Source organism: Rhincodon typus, chromosome 1, assembly GCF_021869965.1.
Source record: "Rhincodon typus isolate 14 chromosome 1, sRhiTyp1.1, whole genome shotgun sequence".
Taxonomy (NCBI): Eukaryota; Metazoa; Chordata; class Chondrichthyes; order Orectolobiformes; family Rhincodontidae; genus Rhincodon; species Rhincodon typus.
The window spans coordinates 94,097,133-94,112,975 of record NC_063332.1 but is presented as its reverse complement, the minus strand read 5'-3'; the positions used below and the strand labels follow the sequence as shown (position 1 = coordinate 94,112,975).

Below are 15,843 nucleotides of genomic sequence, written 5' to 3'. Positions count from 1 at the left end.
TCTCCGATCTGAAGCACTAGGCGCTGCTGAGACAGATATTTCCGGAGTGGAAGCGGCAGCACAATCTACCGAGAGGCTGCCTGCAGCGGCAGAGAATAAGGTGCTGCTAATGTTGGCGAGAACCGTCCCGGAAAGGTTCAGAGACGGCGGGTGAAATTTGTACATTGGCCCCGAAATAGCCAGATTCCCTTTCGGACAGTGTATAGGGTAGGAGTTGAGTTGCTTCAGCCTTTGTCAGGAAGTGAATTGTCACGTATTATTGAATGAAAATATCCTTTAATCGAGAAAGGCCGCGGGGTCACTCTCCCGACCGGGCTTGTGTGTGAGCGCATCCAAAACGGGTGAAGTGATTACTCTATCTCCGAGGTCTCGGTCAGGGCCTCTGAACTGGAATGGGTGACTGGCTGCAGTGGGTCAGAATGGGTCAGGTCAAGCTGGGCAGTGTACTCCACAGAGGGTCACTGCTAACTGCAGGCTTGATGACAGTCTGATGGAGCTCAGAGTGGACAAGTGTGAGTTACTTTCTCATTTCCAGCGTTACAGAAACAGTTTGCAACTCTTGCATCAGAAATAGTAGGAACTGCAGATGCTGGAGAATCTGGGATAACAAGGTGTAGAGCTGGATGAACACAGCAGGCCAAGCAGCATCAGAGGAGCAGGAAGGCTGACGTTTCAGGCCTAGACCCTTCTTCAGAAATGGGGGAGGGGAAGGGGGTTCTGAAATAAATAGGGAGAGGGGGGAGGTGGATAGAGGAGAAGAAACAGACAGGTCAAAGAGACGGGGATGGAGCCAGTAAAGGTGAGTGTCGGTGGGGAGGTAGGGAGGAGATAGGTCAGGTCAAGGGGGCGGATGAGGTTAGTAGGTAGGAGATGGGGGTGCGGCTTGAGGTGGGAGGAGGGGATAGGTGGGAGGAAGGACCGGTTAGGGAGGTGGGTACGAGCTGGGCTGGTTTTGGGATGCGGTAGGGGGAGGGGAGATTTTGAAGCTTGTGAAATCCATATTGATACCATTGATACCAATCAGGTTCAGGGGACTTTTTGGCCTTTAGCCCCATCAGTTTCCCTAGAACTTTTTCTCCAGTGAGAGTTATTTGCATTTATTTCCTCTCCTCCTTTTAAGGTAGAATACAGCATATGCTGACTGTCCCCAGCCTATAAGATGGGAGCTCATCTGTCATGACCCAGCGAACTAGCGTGGCAGCAGCAAGGTTTCCCAGCTGCAGGCTTGGGTTCCATTTTCTAGCTGGGACTCTCCTTCCCTCACGATTTTATCTATGCCTGGCATTTCCTGAACTGTAAGTTCAGAATATGGGTGTGGCATGCTTTGGTCCAGCATATGTTGGTCCTTTTTATTGTGTGGACCACTAATCATTCTTCTGCCTTGGCTGTTACCTCGTTATGTCAAGGCAGTCACGTTTAACATTTCTCAAAATCAGGATTGTTTTAACATACAGAAGTGTCGGTCAATTTAGGGCAAAGTGCAAAGCATGACAGCACAAGTTGACTAGACATTTTTTTTAACATTATTTCATGCATTGTGGCCCATTTTCCAAATGAAAATGTGCAGTAAGTACAACATTCTTATGAACTGGTGGTCAATGCAAGTGGAACTTAATTTTGCCAGACACATTTCTACTTCATTTTAATTACTGCACTAAAAACACATCCATGTGCTATGCTTTCCAAAACAACATCTAACAGTGACATTTGAAGGTATCCAACTCCTCACCCTGCTTCATTCCAATGATTTGAACTCTCCAAGGAGGTATTTTTTTTTGAGGTTTGCAAAGTCCACTGCAACACTGGAGAAGTGTGCGGAAGGAAATGTTGTCCTATGGTTCTCGCAAGAGGGACCCCAGCCTTGGAACAGGTGCATGTGTGTTTTACACCGAAGCCCTTTCTAACTCATCAAAAGGCCACATGAAAATGGTGTAGGGTGTGAAGACAGAGGAACGTTGTTTCTTGCAACAACCTTTGAAGGGATGCTGCCAGACCTGCTGAGCTTTTCCAGCAACTTCCGTTTTTGTTTCCGAACACGATTTGTGATACCGATTTATTAGTTGAAGAATCCTTTAGAGCTTTTTTAGATATAAGGATTCTATGATATAGCTCTTTGATGAATGTCTAATGAATGTTCTCACTCCCTTAAGACTGTTTGAGTTTCAGCCTTGGCTCAGTGGAAACACTCCTGCAGCTTTGTTGTCAGGTTGAGATTCAATTGTCAGTTTAGAATTTGAGAACATAATCTAAGTGGACACTGCTACTTGTTGGAGATGCTCAAATAAAATGTTGAGTGGAGATCCTGGTATCCCTATCGGGTAAATGTAAAATGTCTTATGGACATTTTGGAAGAATAACAGGATAGCTCTGCCACTGCCCCTCAACCAAAACTATTTTCACGATTGAGAAATAATATTTTAGAAGAATAAAACAAAGAACTGCAGATGCTGGAGATCTGATACGAGCAAAAACAGAAAATGCTGTAGAAACTGAGCAGGTCTGACAGCATCTGTGGAGAGAAAATGAGCTAACTTTCTGAGTGCAGTGACCCTTCTTCAGAAGAAAAAACATTCTCTGTGACAAAATTGTCCAAACTGTAGCCTAAGAGTGAAGTGCAGGTAATGAGGCCTGGAGATGTAGCTGTCAAATTTATGTTTGTTCTTATTTCTTCACTTTTCCTGTTTGAACGTTCTGGGTTTAAAGGTGGGGCAGGTCCAGCTCTTATTATTGAAAGATGGATTCACATTTCAGATATTTTTGTGAGCTTAATTTATCTAATTGGTCACAATTAAAGTGCTTAGATATTCCTATAGTAACACACCGGAGACCTGTGACAGGTCTGTGTGAACTTTGCAAGTTATAGAAGGAGAACTGGAAGATGTGCTAGTGCTTAAGACAAATCTTTATGCTACATCTAATGGACACTACTACTTGTTGGTGATTTTCAGAAACTTGTGCTTTGAGGCAGAGGATGTGGGCAAAATCCTAAATAGAGTCATAGAGATATACAGCGTGGAAACAGACCCTTCGGGTTCAACTCGTCCACGCTGATCAGATATCCTAAATAAATCTAGTCCCATTTGCTAGTGTTTGTCCCATATCCCTCTAAGCCCTTCCTATTCATATAGCCATCCAGCTGCCTTTTAAATATTGTAATTATACCAGCCTCTGCCACTTCCTCTGGCAGCTGATTCCATACACACACCACCTTCTGCATGAAAAAGTTGACCCTTAGGTCCCTTTTAAATCTTTCCCCTCTCACCTTAAACACATGCCCCCTAGTTTTGGACATCGTAATCCGAGGAAGAGACCTTGTTTATTTACCCTATGTATGCCCCTCATGATTTTATAAATCTCTATAAGGTCATCCCTCAGCCTCTGATGCTCCAGGGAAAACAGTTCCAGCGGATTCACACTCTCCCTATAGCTCAAACCCTCCAACCCTGGTGACGTCCTTGTAAGTCTTTTCTGAACCCTTTCGAGTTTCCCAACATCCTTCCTATAGCAGTGAGACGAGAATTGAATGCAGTATTCCAAAAGTGGGCTAACCAATGTCCTGTACGGCTGCAACATGACCTCCCAACGCCCATACTCAATGCAGTGAACAATAAAGGCAAGAACACCAAATGCCTTCTTTACTATTCTATCTACCTGTGACTCCACTTTCAAGGAACTATGAACCTGAACTCCAAGGTCTCTTTGTTCAGCAACACTCCCCAGGGCCTTACCATTAAGTGTATAAGTCGTGCCCTGATTTGCCTTTCCAAAATGTAGCACCTCACATTTATATAAATTAAACTCCATCAGCCATCCTTGGCACTTTGACCCAAGACTTTGATCAAGGCCCCGTTGTACTCTGAGGTAACCTTCTTCACTGTCCACTACGCCTCCAATTTTGGTGTCCTCTGCAAACTTATTAACCATACCTCCGATGTTCACATCCAAATCATTTACATAAATGACGGCAAGCAGTGGTCCCAGTACTGATGCTTGTGGCACACCACTGGTCACAACTCTCCACCACCACCCTCTGTCTTCTACCTTCAAGCCAGTTCTGTATCCAAATAGCTAGTTCTCCCTCTATTTTATTTGATCTAACCTCACTAACCAGTCTACCCTGAGGAATCTTGTTGAACACATTACTGAAATTCATATAGATCATGTCCACCACTCTGCCCTCATGATTCCTCTTCTTTACTTCACAAAACTCAATCAGGTTAGTGAGACACGATTTCTCCCACAGAAAACCATATTGGCTATCCTTAATCAGACCTTGCCTTTCCAAATACATGTAAATCCTGTCCCTCAGCATTCCCTCCAACAACTTGCCCACCACTGATGTCAGGATCACTGGTCTATAGTTCCCTGGCTTTTTCTTACGGCCTCTCTTAAAAAGTGGTACCATGCCAGCCAACCTCCAGTCCTCCGGCACTTTAACTGTGGCTATCAATGATCCAAATATCTCAGCAAGGCGTCCAGCAATCACTTCTCTAGCTTCCCATAGAGTCCCAGGGATATATCCACCTTAATGTGTTTTAAGATGTCCAACTCCACCTCCTCTGTAATATAGACTTTTTTTCAAGATGTTGCTATTTATTTCCCCACGTTCTCTATCTTCCATATCCTTTTCAAAAGTAAACGCTGATGGCCTGCTGTGTTCATCCAGCCCTGCACCTTGTTGTCGCTGATGTAAAATATTTGTTTAGTATCTGCCCCATCTCCTGAATACTTTGCATTCACCCAGGAGGAAAAAATGGAGGATAGAGAGATTTGTGTGGAGCATACGAAGATGCGAGGGCATTTTGAAATCAAGAAATAAGTAGTGTTGAGTCTTTTGAAGAGCAATAAGGTGGATAAGTACCCAAGGCCCAATGGTATCTACCCCAGGTTACTGAGAGAGGCAAGAGAGGAGATTGCTGGAGCCTTGACCAAGATCTTTATATCCTCATTAGTCACTGGAGGTATCCCGGAGAACTGGCGAGTAGCTAATGTTGTTCCTCTGTTCAAAAAGAGAAGTCGGGATAATCCAGGAAAGTGTAGATCGGTGAGTCTCACATTGGTGGTTGGGAACCTCTTGGAGAATATTCATAGGGATAGGACTTACGCACGTTTGGAAAAGCACGACCTAATTAGGGACAGTCAACATGGCTATATGTGTGGGGCAGGACATGACTTACTTGATTGAATTTTTCAAGGAGATGACAAACGTGATAGATGAAAGTAGAGCAGTCGATGTTTACTACATGAATTTTAGTAAGGCATTCAACAAGGTCCTTTATGGTAGCTCGTTCAGAAGATTAAAATGCATAGGATCCATGGATTCAGAATTGGCTTGCCATAGAAAGCTGAGAGTAGTGGTGGAAGGGTGTTTCTCTGGCTGGATTTCCATGACTAGCGATGTTCCATAGGAATCCATACTGGACGTCTGCTGTTTGTGATATGTATAAATGACTTGATGAAAATGTAGATGGGTGGGTTAGTAAGTTTGCAGACAATACAAAGATCGGTGGAGTTGTGGATAGTGTAGAACATTGTCAAAGGATTAGGCAGGATATAGATCAGTTGCAGATATGGATGGAGAAATGGCAGATGGAGTTTAATCTGGATAAGTGTGAGATGTTGCACTTTGGGAGTTCAAATGTAAAGGAAAAGTATACAATTCATGGCAGGACCCTGAGCAGCATTGGCGTACAGAGAGATGTTGGGGTTCAAGTCCACATCTCCCTGAAAGTGGCCACACAAGTAGATAGGGTGGTAAGGAAGGCGTATTACATGCTTGCCTTTATTGGTCAGGGATGTCAGGATGTCGTGTTGCAGCTTTATAAGACTTTGTTTAGGCCACACTTCAGATTATTGCATTGAATTCAGATCGCCACATTACAGGAAGATGTATAGGTTTTGGGGAGGGTGCCAAAGAGGTTTACCAGGCTGCCTGGATTGCAGGATATGAGCTTTAAGGAGAGGCTAGAAAAACTCGGGTTGTTTTCTCTGGAGTGGAGGCTGATAGGAAACTTTATAGAAGTCTATAAAATTATAAGATGCATAGATGGGGGTTGAGAGTCAGAATCTTTTTCCTAGAGTTGAAATGTCAAAAACTAGGGGGCATGCATTTAAGGTGAGAGGGGGACAGTTCAAAAGAGATGTGAGGAACAAGTTTTTTTACAAAGGGAGTGATGGGAGCCTGCAACACACAGCCAGGGGTGGCGGTGGAGACAGATGCTATAGGGGCATTTAAAGCACTTTTAGATAAGCACATGAATTTGCAAGGAATGGAAGGATATGGACCGAGGGCAGGCAGAATGGATTAATTTAATTTGGCATCATGTTCAGCACAACATCATGGGCCGAAAGGCCCATTCCTGTGCTGTACAGTTCTACGTTCTAAATCGCAGAGGTACAACCATATACGATGAGCTGTGCTTGGGGGTATGGTAGTACAAGATGGGGGAAAATAGTAGAATTAATGAAAATTTATTAGATCATGCTGTGGATGGTTCGCTTGCTGAGCTTGTTCGTTAGTTTGCAGATGTTTCATTACCCTGCTGGATAATATCATCAGTGCAGCCTCCGATGAAGCACTGTTGTGTTTTCCCGCCTGGTATTTAAACTCTGGGGTCCATTAGATTTGATTACCTCATTTCTGGTTTTCCTTCACAGTGGTGTATATATACGGTCTAGTTCTATGTGTTTCTTGATGGCCTTCTTGATGGAGAACGAGGCCTCCAGGAATTACCGTGCATGTCTCTGTTTGGCCTGTCCTAGGATCCTGGTGTTGTCTCAATCGAACTGGTGGTTCTCCTTATCCATGTGAATGGAGATGAGTGAGTATTGGTCGTGTCTTTTTGTTGCTAGTTGATGTTCATGTACTCTTGTGGCCAATTTTCTTCCTGTCTGTCCAATGTAATGTTTGTTGCAGTCCTTGCATGGAATTTTGTACATTACGTTGGTTCTGTCCATAGTGGGTGAGGGGTCTTTGGTTCGAGTTAGCAGTTGGCGTAGGGTTGACGTGGGTTTGTGTGCTGCTCTGATGCCCAGTGGTCGAAGGAGTCTTGTGGTCAGTTTGGATATGTTCTTGATGTATGGTGATAATGAGTGTGTTGGGGTGTGCAGTATCTTCATGATGTTGTTCATGTGATAGGCATCGTCGGATCCAGTTGCTCAGGTATCTGTTGTCATTAAATATTTGGTGGAGGCACTCTTCTTCATTTTGGCGTAATTCCAGGTTGCTACAGTGTGTTGTCACTTGTTTAAGTAGTATTTTCACACAACTTCGTTTGTGGGTGTTGGGGTGGTTAGTGTTGAAATTCAGTGCTTGGTCCGTGTGTGTTTGGCTTTCCTGTGTACCTTTGTCAGGAATTCTCCATTGGCCTTGCGTTCTACCATGACATCCAGGAATGGGATTTGTTTATTCTTTTCCTATTCCCTGGTGAATTTGATGCCGGTGAGAGTGTTGTTTATTAGTTGGTGTGTCTCCTCCAGTTTAGTCCTTTTAATGATGACGAAAGTGTCGTCCAAGTATCGGATCCATAATTTGGGTTGGATTTGCAGGAGGGCCATGCTTTCGTGTCTCTGCATCACCGCTTCTGCTATTAGTCCGGAGATAGGTGACCCCATGGGTGCCCTGTTGATCTGTTCATAGATTTGGCCATTAAAGGTAAAATGGATCGTGAGGCATAGGTCCAGAGTTTCAGCATGTTGTCTGTGGAGATGGTGTCACTCAGGTCTCGTTCCTTTAGTAGTGTTGCACAGCATCCACAACACGAGCTACAAATCTACTGAAGAACCTTATTTGATCATGATACAGTTGCAACATCTGTTCCACTCTTAGCATTTGTGATTACAAATTTGTGCTCATAAGGAATTGAAATGTCAAAATTTTAAAAATACCCTATTTAATCATTGGTGGTTCATGCCCACCTCCGGCAGAGGGAAAGAAAGTATTTTAAAATTTAAATAAAGCTTACAGCTCCTTGCTTCCCTGTTGGCTCACATGGATAACTGAATAATGCAGATCAACATAGTGTCATACAGCCTGGAAACGGACCCTTTGGCCCACCTCATCCATGCCAACCAGATATCCTAAACAAATCAAGTCCCATTTGCCGACATTTAGCCCATGTCTCTCTAAACCTTTCCTTTCCATGTACTGTCCAAATGTCTTTCATTGTTTCAGGTAGATCAATAGTAACACTTTTACATTTAGCAATAATATCATAAGTTCGGAAGGGAGGTTGGAAGTTCACACCTAAATAATAGCTGGTTGTGTGAAGTACTGTGGGTTAATCTTGCCCACTAAGGAATCAACATTTACAGGTAGGAAGTGAAGGAAAGAAATTGTAAAGAAAAAGAAACCTGCTGATTTCCATCTATTAAACACCAAGTTAAGGGATAAACTTTAATACTTACTGATTAAATTGGTTGTATTTGGTTTAATTCTCTTTCATGCAATTTTCAGTGTAGTGGTCTGTGAGTAGAGGCAATTTATCAAGATTGATACATGTATTATGCACTGTTTTCACAGTAACATTATGAAAATGAATGTTAAATGAACATTAAGCATATTTGAGCTAAAAGAATATTTGAAACATCACACAAATAGTGTCTGTGAGTCGCTGATTGATTACATATGTAATACCTTGATGGTTAATTCTCTGTATGCAACTGCAGGTGGATGCATAATGTGAAATCTGCGAGTTTCAGTTGTAGCACTGTCACATGAAATTTTGTTTCATCTTTGTCTCATCAACAGTTGGAATGAATCCTGAAAACTTCTCTTTAAGTGAACAGATTGTCTCTCCTTCCTACATTCGACAAGGTTCACAGGCTCGTCGCACACATGAGCACTTAATTCGGCTGCTAATAGAAAAGGTAATGAAAACAAATTCAGGTAACAATTAGCAAAAATATTCATTGTGTAATTTATTTTATAGAAACAAACTGAATCAAATTTTATTTTTACTTATGCATAAATAAAGCATAAAGTCACACAGCACGGAAATGGACAGCCGAACTCGTACATGCCGACCAGATTTTCAAAACTGAACTAGTCCCATTTGCCTGCATTTGGCCCATGTCCCTCTAAACCTTTCCTATCCATGTGCCTGCCCAAATGTCTTGCATTGTTTCAGGTAGATCAACAGTAACACTATTGCAATTAGCAATAATATCATAAGTTAGGACATTTTTGTTCTTAAAGCTAAACTCCAAATTTATCGATTCCTCTATTCTTTTATTTCACTCACTCTCTGTCTGTCTCTAACCATTGACTTAGTTGCTTAGACTTTTCTTGATCAATAATTCTTCATACAGCTAGTCAATCCCCTGCAAAAGACTTTTGAAGAGAACGCTCACCAAAAAATTGTGCTTATGACATATGTTGTTGTCAATAATTAAGGAAATGTGCAACATTTAATTTTCGTTTCCTTTCCTTGGAGTTTTTCATAGCTTTATACTGGCAAGGACATCCCAAGATTAGGGATGAAAAGACTGGCACGTTATTTAGCACCTTCCACAACTACTGAACAGCTCGGAGTGATTCATAACGCTTGAAGTACTTCTGAAGTGCAGTTCCTATCGCAATGTAGGAAGGAATTGTGGCAGTCAGGCCCTGCATAGCAAGCTTGCACAAACAGTAATGTGTTAATGAACAGATAATCTTTCATTGAGGGATAAATATTGGCCAGGACACTGAGGATAAATCCCCAGTTCTCCTTCAAAGTAGTGTCATAAAACCTTTTGCATTATTGAGCAGGTGCGTTAGGCATCAGGTTAATAGTTCATCTGAAAGATTACACATCCAGCAGTGCAGTACTCTCTCAGTGGGTGTCTTGGACTGCAGCCATGGAAGAAGGCAGCTCACCACCACCTTCTTGGGGGGTGAGGTGGTGATTCAGGATGGACATTAAATACTTATCTAGCCAGTGACATCCACATCTCTGAATGAATTTTTTTAAAGTATAATGTGGCAGTGTCATCCTTGATTTTTGTGCTTGGTAGTCCAAATATTGGACTTGAATGTGAAACCGTGTGATTCAGGCGAGAGTGCTACTGTCTGATCTGTGGCTGACACTGTAGCCATTATTTGATTCGTTGGAATGCTGCAGAGCATTTAGGTGGCACCACATTTGCCTGGTTCCAAAACTAACTTTTTACTGTTGATCAAACTATTTTGTCTCCAGTGTGGTTATAATACAAAAGTGAGGAAGTTAAGCCTAGGTTTGGATTTGTTTGGTTAGAGCTCTGGTCAAATCCATCTAGCATACTCATATTAAGTATTGAGCACAACATCTCAGGAAACATATTTGGCTACGGTGGTGCATATTCACTAACCAGGGCAATAATACCAGTGCAAAAGGGTGGAATCTTGGGGACTGGTTTTATAAACATAGCTCATATTCTCTTGAATATCAACAGTTGAAGGATTTTTCAATTTTTTTTTCATGGAATGTGGCTATCGTTGGTTGGGCAGCATTTATTGCCAATCCTTACTGCCCTTGAACTGAATGGCTCACTAGGCCACTTCAGAAAACAGTTATGAATCAGCGACATTGCCGTAGGTCTGGAGTCACATTGCAAGACTAAGAAAAAACAGCAGATTTCCTTCCCTAAAGGGCATTAAATTAAAGGGAACAAATTATGTAAACAAGGCCTTAAAGATTTGATGAGGTAGCTGCAGTGAAACTGTTGCCACTGTTGGGAAATCGGGAACAAAGGGGAATAATCTCAACATTAGTACCAGGTAACATGAGTACAAAAACTAAATTCAGACAGTAAGCTGGAATGGTACATACTTGAAGTGAACATATAAATCCTGCTTATTTTTGTGACAAACATAGTTGTTGTAGTTGTTGCAAGTCCCATCATAGACACTTGAAAGTTAATACAAAAGATTAAGATCTGTACAGGGCAGAGATCTGCACAGATTTCTCACCATTCTATCATTTTCTTAGGGTAAATGCCCAGAAGATGGATGGGATGACAGTACCATTGAGCTTTTTCTACATGAACTGGCCATTATGGACAGCAATAACTTCCTGGGTAATTGTGGAGTTGGTGAGAGGGAAGGAAGAGTGGCCTCAAACCTCGTCGCTAGAAGACATTATAGGTATAGTTTACTGTTTTTATACTTCTTTTTCATTGTTGAGTGCATTGTTTTATCAACTCAGTTTGCCAAAGTAAAAGTGATGAGATTTAGCCTTGCAGGTTTGTGACATTATATTTGCACAAATACTATAATGTTTGTCAAGCAAAAACATTCTGTTGGACTCCATCACGCAATACTTTGACAAGTATTTTGAATCTAGGCAGAGTAATTCTGACCACTGAGCCTTTTTCCGTTCCCTCCCAGTTGAGGCAGTTAAAAGCCAGGTGATCACATCCAACAGCACGTTGACTCTGCAAACCTCATGCTCACAGTTTTGCTAAAATAAATAATCAACATAATTCAAAGCGTTACTCTTTAATACTTACCCCTTAAATAGTCGCATTATTTACATAGTTTCTGGAGCTTGGGAACCTGAAGATATGATGTTTTGGCACCTGGCCTACCTGTGCAGTACCAGGCAGGATGATCTCTTGAGAGCCTCGCGCTCCTTAGGGATACAATTGCCTACATGCAGGACAGGGTTGTGGACCCCTGTCTCATCAGCCTGGACCAGGAAAGGCCTTTGACAGGATATCAGACACCTACATGAGGGGTGTGCTGTCCAGAATGGGCTTTGGGGAGGCAGTCCGCAATTGGACCTGACTGCCCTGTGCCAAGAACAGTAGTGTAGTCTCAATCAATGGGTGTGAATCAGAAAGTTTCCCGATTAGATCCGGAGTCAGGCAGGGCTGCCTACTGTCTCCTGCCTGACTTGTGCATTGTGTAGAGCCTTTTGCTGCAGATTTTTCCCAACAATCAATTCATGGTCATCATTCGCCTCTTAATTCCAGATTTTTTTAATTGAATTCAAATTCCAGCATCCCCAGAACATTAGCTGGGTCTCTGGATTAACGGTCCAGTGATAATACCACTAGGCCACTATTGTGATGGTGCTGAAACCAGCTGGATACAGACATTAGGTATAGATTATTGCAAAGTCAATCTAGCAACCAAGGCAGATTCATATTCAATTCCACAATTGGGGGCTGAATTGAGAGGATCGAGCAAACCAGATTCATTGCAAAAATTGACTTCTTAAAGGAATATTGGCAAGTTTAAATGACTGATACAGCCACAAAAATATCAACTTTCACAACCCCAGATGGTGTTTGTTGATGTGAGGTCATGCTTTTCAGAATAAAATATGTGCCAGCAACTTTTCAAAGATTATGAAACAAGGTCATTGATGGATTATGCAACTTGCGTTGTATATGACGGTCATTGGTTATTTTCAGCCAAACCTGGGAGGAATATTAATAACGGTTGGACAAATTGTTTGATCAGTTACAAATAACCAACTAGGTCATAGACTGGGCAGAAAGTGAATTTGTCAGAGCGAAAGTAACTTCTGTAAGCCATACTGTGGGGCAAGGCCAAGTAGACCCCAGAGAAACAAAAATAGGGGCTGAACTGGACTTTCCACTGGTTAAGCCAAAATTAGTGCTTTGTTGATATATAAATATGAATGGAATTTGCCAGAAGTTTGTTGTGAATTTCAACACCATAGTAGCTTCCCTGACAACACTTTTAAAAAAAGTCAGGAAATTTAAATGAACAGAGGAGTGTCAGATTGTGAGCAGTCATGTTAATAGCTCATGATATTAACTTTTAGTAAAATCTGACATTTATTTTAATCTTTGAATTTGTTTTTCCTTTTTTCAGGTTTATGCATGGAATTGGAAGATCAGGTGATATTGCAGCTATTCAGCCCAAAGCGGCTGGATCCAGTCTCCTGAACAAAATTACAAATTCTGTAGTCCTGGACATTCTTCGAGCTGCAGGTTTGACACAATTAGTATTAGAATCATAGAATCCCTAGGGTTGCAGGTTCTGTTTTATTCAGTAGGAACAAGGCCCGGAATCTTCCCAAAGCTTTTAGAAGGAAGATGGGGACTTAATTGATGGAAGGTGTTTCCCGATAGCGGGTTAAAGTTATGGTGGGAAGTGCTTCAAACTTTTCAGATCGGTAAGCCTCTTCTTATCCATTCCTTGGTGTGCCATGTGTACTCATTAGGCAGAAATGGGAGCATTTGGTTCACAAACCTGATTATTTATATCAGGCATGTGCTCGGCAGGGTATATTTCTTCCTCAAAGCTCTGGTGAGCGTAAACTTCTTCAGTAACTTGCCTCCTTCACAATGCAACTTTTCATTTGTGCAAATGCTTACAAAGTAAAGGTGAAACTTGAATAGATTATCAAACCTGCCCGTGTGAGACAGCCACACTGACACCACACCAAACCTGACTGGGGAGGTCAAGCAGGGCTTAACTCAAAAGTCTCAGGTAAATGAAAGGCATGATGGAGACTGGAACTTAAAGGATACTGAGAGGATCCCGGGAAATGGAGGGGGAAAATGGAAATTTCACAGTGATAAAGGCAAGGGGGACAAAGCAGGCTGAGAGCTACTTGTTTAGGTTGGGGAATACAATGGGGTAATAAATGTGGGATGAAGGGAGGAAAAAGTAGCTGAATTGAAGAGGGAATGATGTGAGGCTAAGGCTGGAAGTGGAAATGGGACCAGGCGAAGTGAATGTCAAGGGAGATAGTGAAGGGGCTGATACTTACAGGGGGAGTTTGAAGGAGACAGAGAGGACACCAGAGCAATAAAGAAGCCCTACCCACAGTGATGTAGGGAAAATCAAATGAAAAATTGACAGTCTTGCTCCTTAATTGGCTTGTAAAAGAAGATCACGCAGAGAATGAGCTGTACAAATTGGAGGGGCCTGAAACATGTTTGTGCATGTTCTTGTGTGGCGTAACACATATAATTGAGGGAATCAGAGCAGAAAGTGAAAAATGCTGTAGTACAAGCTCTCAATGAATACCGCAGCGCAGAGGGGAAGCACTCACTGTGAGGTAAAGCCCAATTAAGCTTCATCAACCCGTGACAGCAACATCCAACCATGTGACATGATTCATTTCACTCTGAAAAGACGGGCACCTAAAACTCACCAACAGTGGTGATGAGGTGTGGGAGATGGTCTCCCATGTTGTGTGCAGCAACATTCACAGGCTCAGTTATCTGAAAGTTACGGACGTGTGAATGAAACTATTTGGTAGGCTGTCGATTCCAAGATTCTTGGGTTGTATTGCAGGGGACAATGAAGGCTACACGGTCACATTGACCTAATTACCATGTGGATGGAAAGTAATGTAAAGACTATGGCTTTTTGATTTGCACAAGGCAGAATGTGAACGAGGAAAACTAGATAATGGTGATCGAGGACGTGACTGGGGAGGCGAGAGCCTAGTAGTATTATTGCTAGAGTATTAATCCAGAGACCCTGGCAATATTCCGGGGACCCAGGTTCAAATCCCACCAGATTTTGGAATTTGAATTCTTTACAAATCTTGAATTAAGGGTCTAATGATAACTGTGAAACTGTTGTCTATTGTTGGAAAAACCCATCTGTTTCACAAATGTCCTTTCGGGAAAGAAACCTTTCATCCTTACCTGGTCTGCACGACATGGGACTCCAGATCCGTAGCAATGTGGTTGACACTTAATGCCATTTGTGCCCTCGAGGGATGGGCAATAAATACTGGTCTGGCCAGCAACACCAAAAAAGGATGTCCCTCATCATGTAGAGCTGGCTGTAGGGCACACAAGACACGAGCAGCTTGATAAGAACCCAGAGGGTTGTCAAGTTCTCAAATAGAAAGCAAACATCTTGCTCCTGGTTCTTTTTAATCACAGATGAGTGCTTCGATGTTAGATGTTTGATCAACATTCCTTTGCACACATTTCTCTGCTGAAGTCTAGTTAGTACATTGTACAAATTCAGGATGACCTCGTTATTGTATCCTAGGTTCAAGGGTCCAATACTGATCCCTGGAGAACATCATGACAAACCTTCCAACCAAAAAAATCCACTTGCTTTTACATTCTGTTTTCTATCAACCGGCCAGTTTTACAGCCATGTGTGCCTTTTGTTCTGCCCATGGGGTGCTGACCTCTGCAGCCACCTCTGTCCATTGATATCCTTGGGGAATAGGGTGTCTTTTCCCTCCTGGACAAAAAAAAGTCTCAAGTGAAACCTTGCTGAAGCAAGGGGTGTGTGGGGGTGATGAACAGAGGCTGAGTGATGTTTTTGGGTTTCAGAGAGTGAAGTGATGCCTTTGACTAGGTTGCATGGAGTTGGAGCCTGGGGGGTCTCAGCATGAGTGGAGGGGGAGGTCAGAATTTCCTGCCCGTAAGACTTGGAGGTGTAACCCGTGCATGCACATACAATAATTTGCGATAAAGGTAATCACACAAGGAAACTTGATCCACCCTTGATTAGAAATATCCCCTGCTTTTTGGCCTACCTCCGTACTTAAATTTTTTAAAAAAGCAAGATATCACCCAAGTTTTGCCTGTAGTTTTGACACTCGTATCTAAATCAATTGATAATTTGTGTTCTTAAATTTTAAATGGACACCCACCTCCAGTTTATCTGGCTTTTAGGAATTGGATTTTGTTCCTTTTCACTTTGTTTTAATAGATTAAGCTAGGGAAGCATTGGCCAGAAAACCTGAGGTGTCATGTCATGATGAGAAGTTGGCCGGTGACTTGCTGAATATTCTGCCTCAAGCTTTCCCTACATAAGACTGTAGCTGGCCGTCAGATTTCCCAATATGGCTTGTCAGTCAGACTGCAGGGAAATTATTTGGCTGCAATGTTGAGCTAGGTTTTTGGATGGCTCAGGAGAACTGAAGA

General features: G+C 42.4%; 1 protein-coding gene across 1 annotated transcript; it reads left to right on the top strand.

Annotated features, from left to right (window-relative positions):
* Nucleotides 1-770: 770 nt before the first annotated feature.
* Nucleotides 771-12,953, top strand: LOC125484238 (O-phosphoseryl-tRNA(Sec) selenium transferase-like). Its single transcript, XM_048602176.1, has 4 exons — nucleotides 771-799; nucleotides 8,750-8,868; nucleotides 10,950-11,104; nucleotides 12,806-12,953. Exons 2-4 carry the CDS (start codon nucleotides 8,755-8,757, stop codon nucleotides 12,951-12,953), a joined length of 417 nt encoding a protein of 138 aa, XP_048458133.1. The 5' UTR covers nucleotides 771-799; nucleotides 8,750-8,754.
* Nucleotides 12,954-15,843: the final 2,890 nt, after the last annotated feature.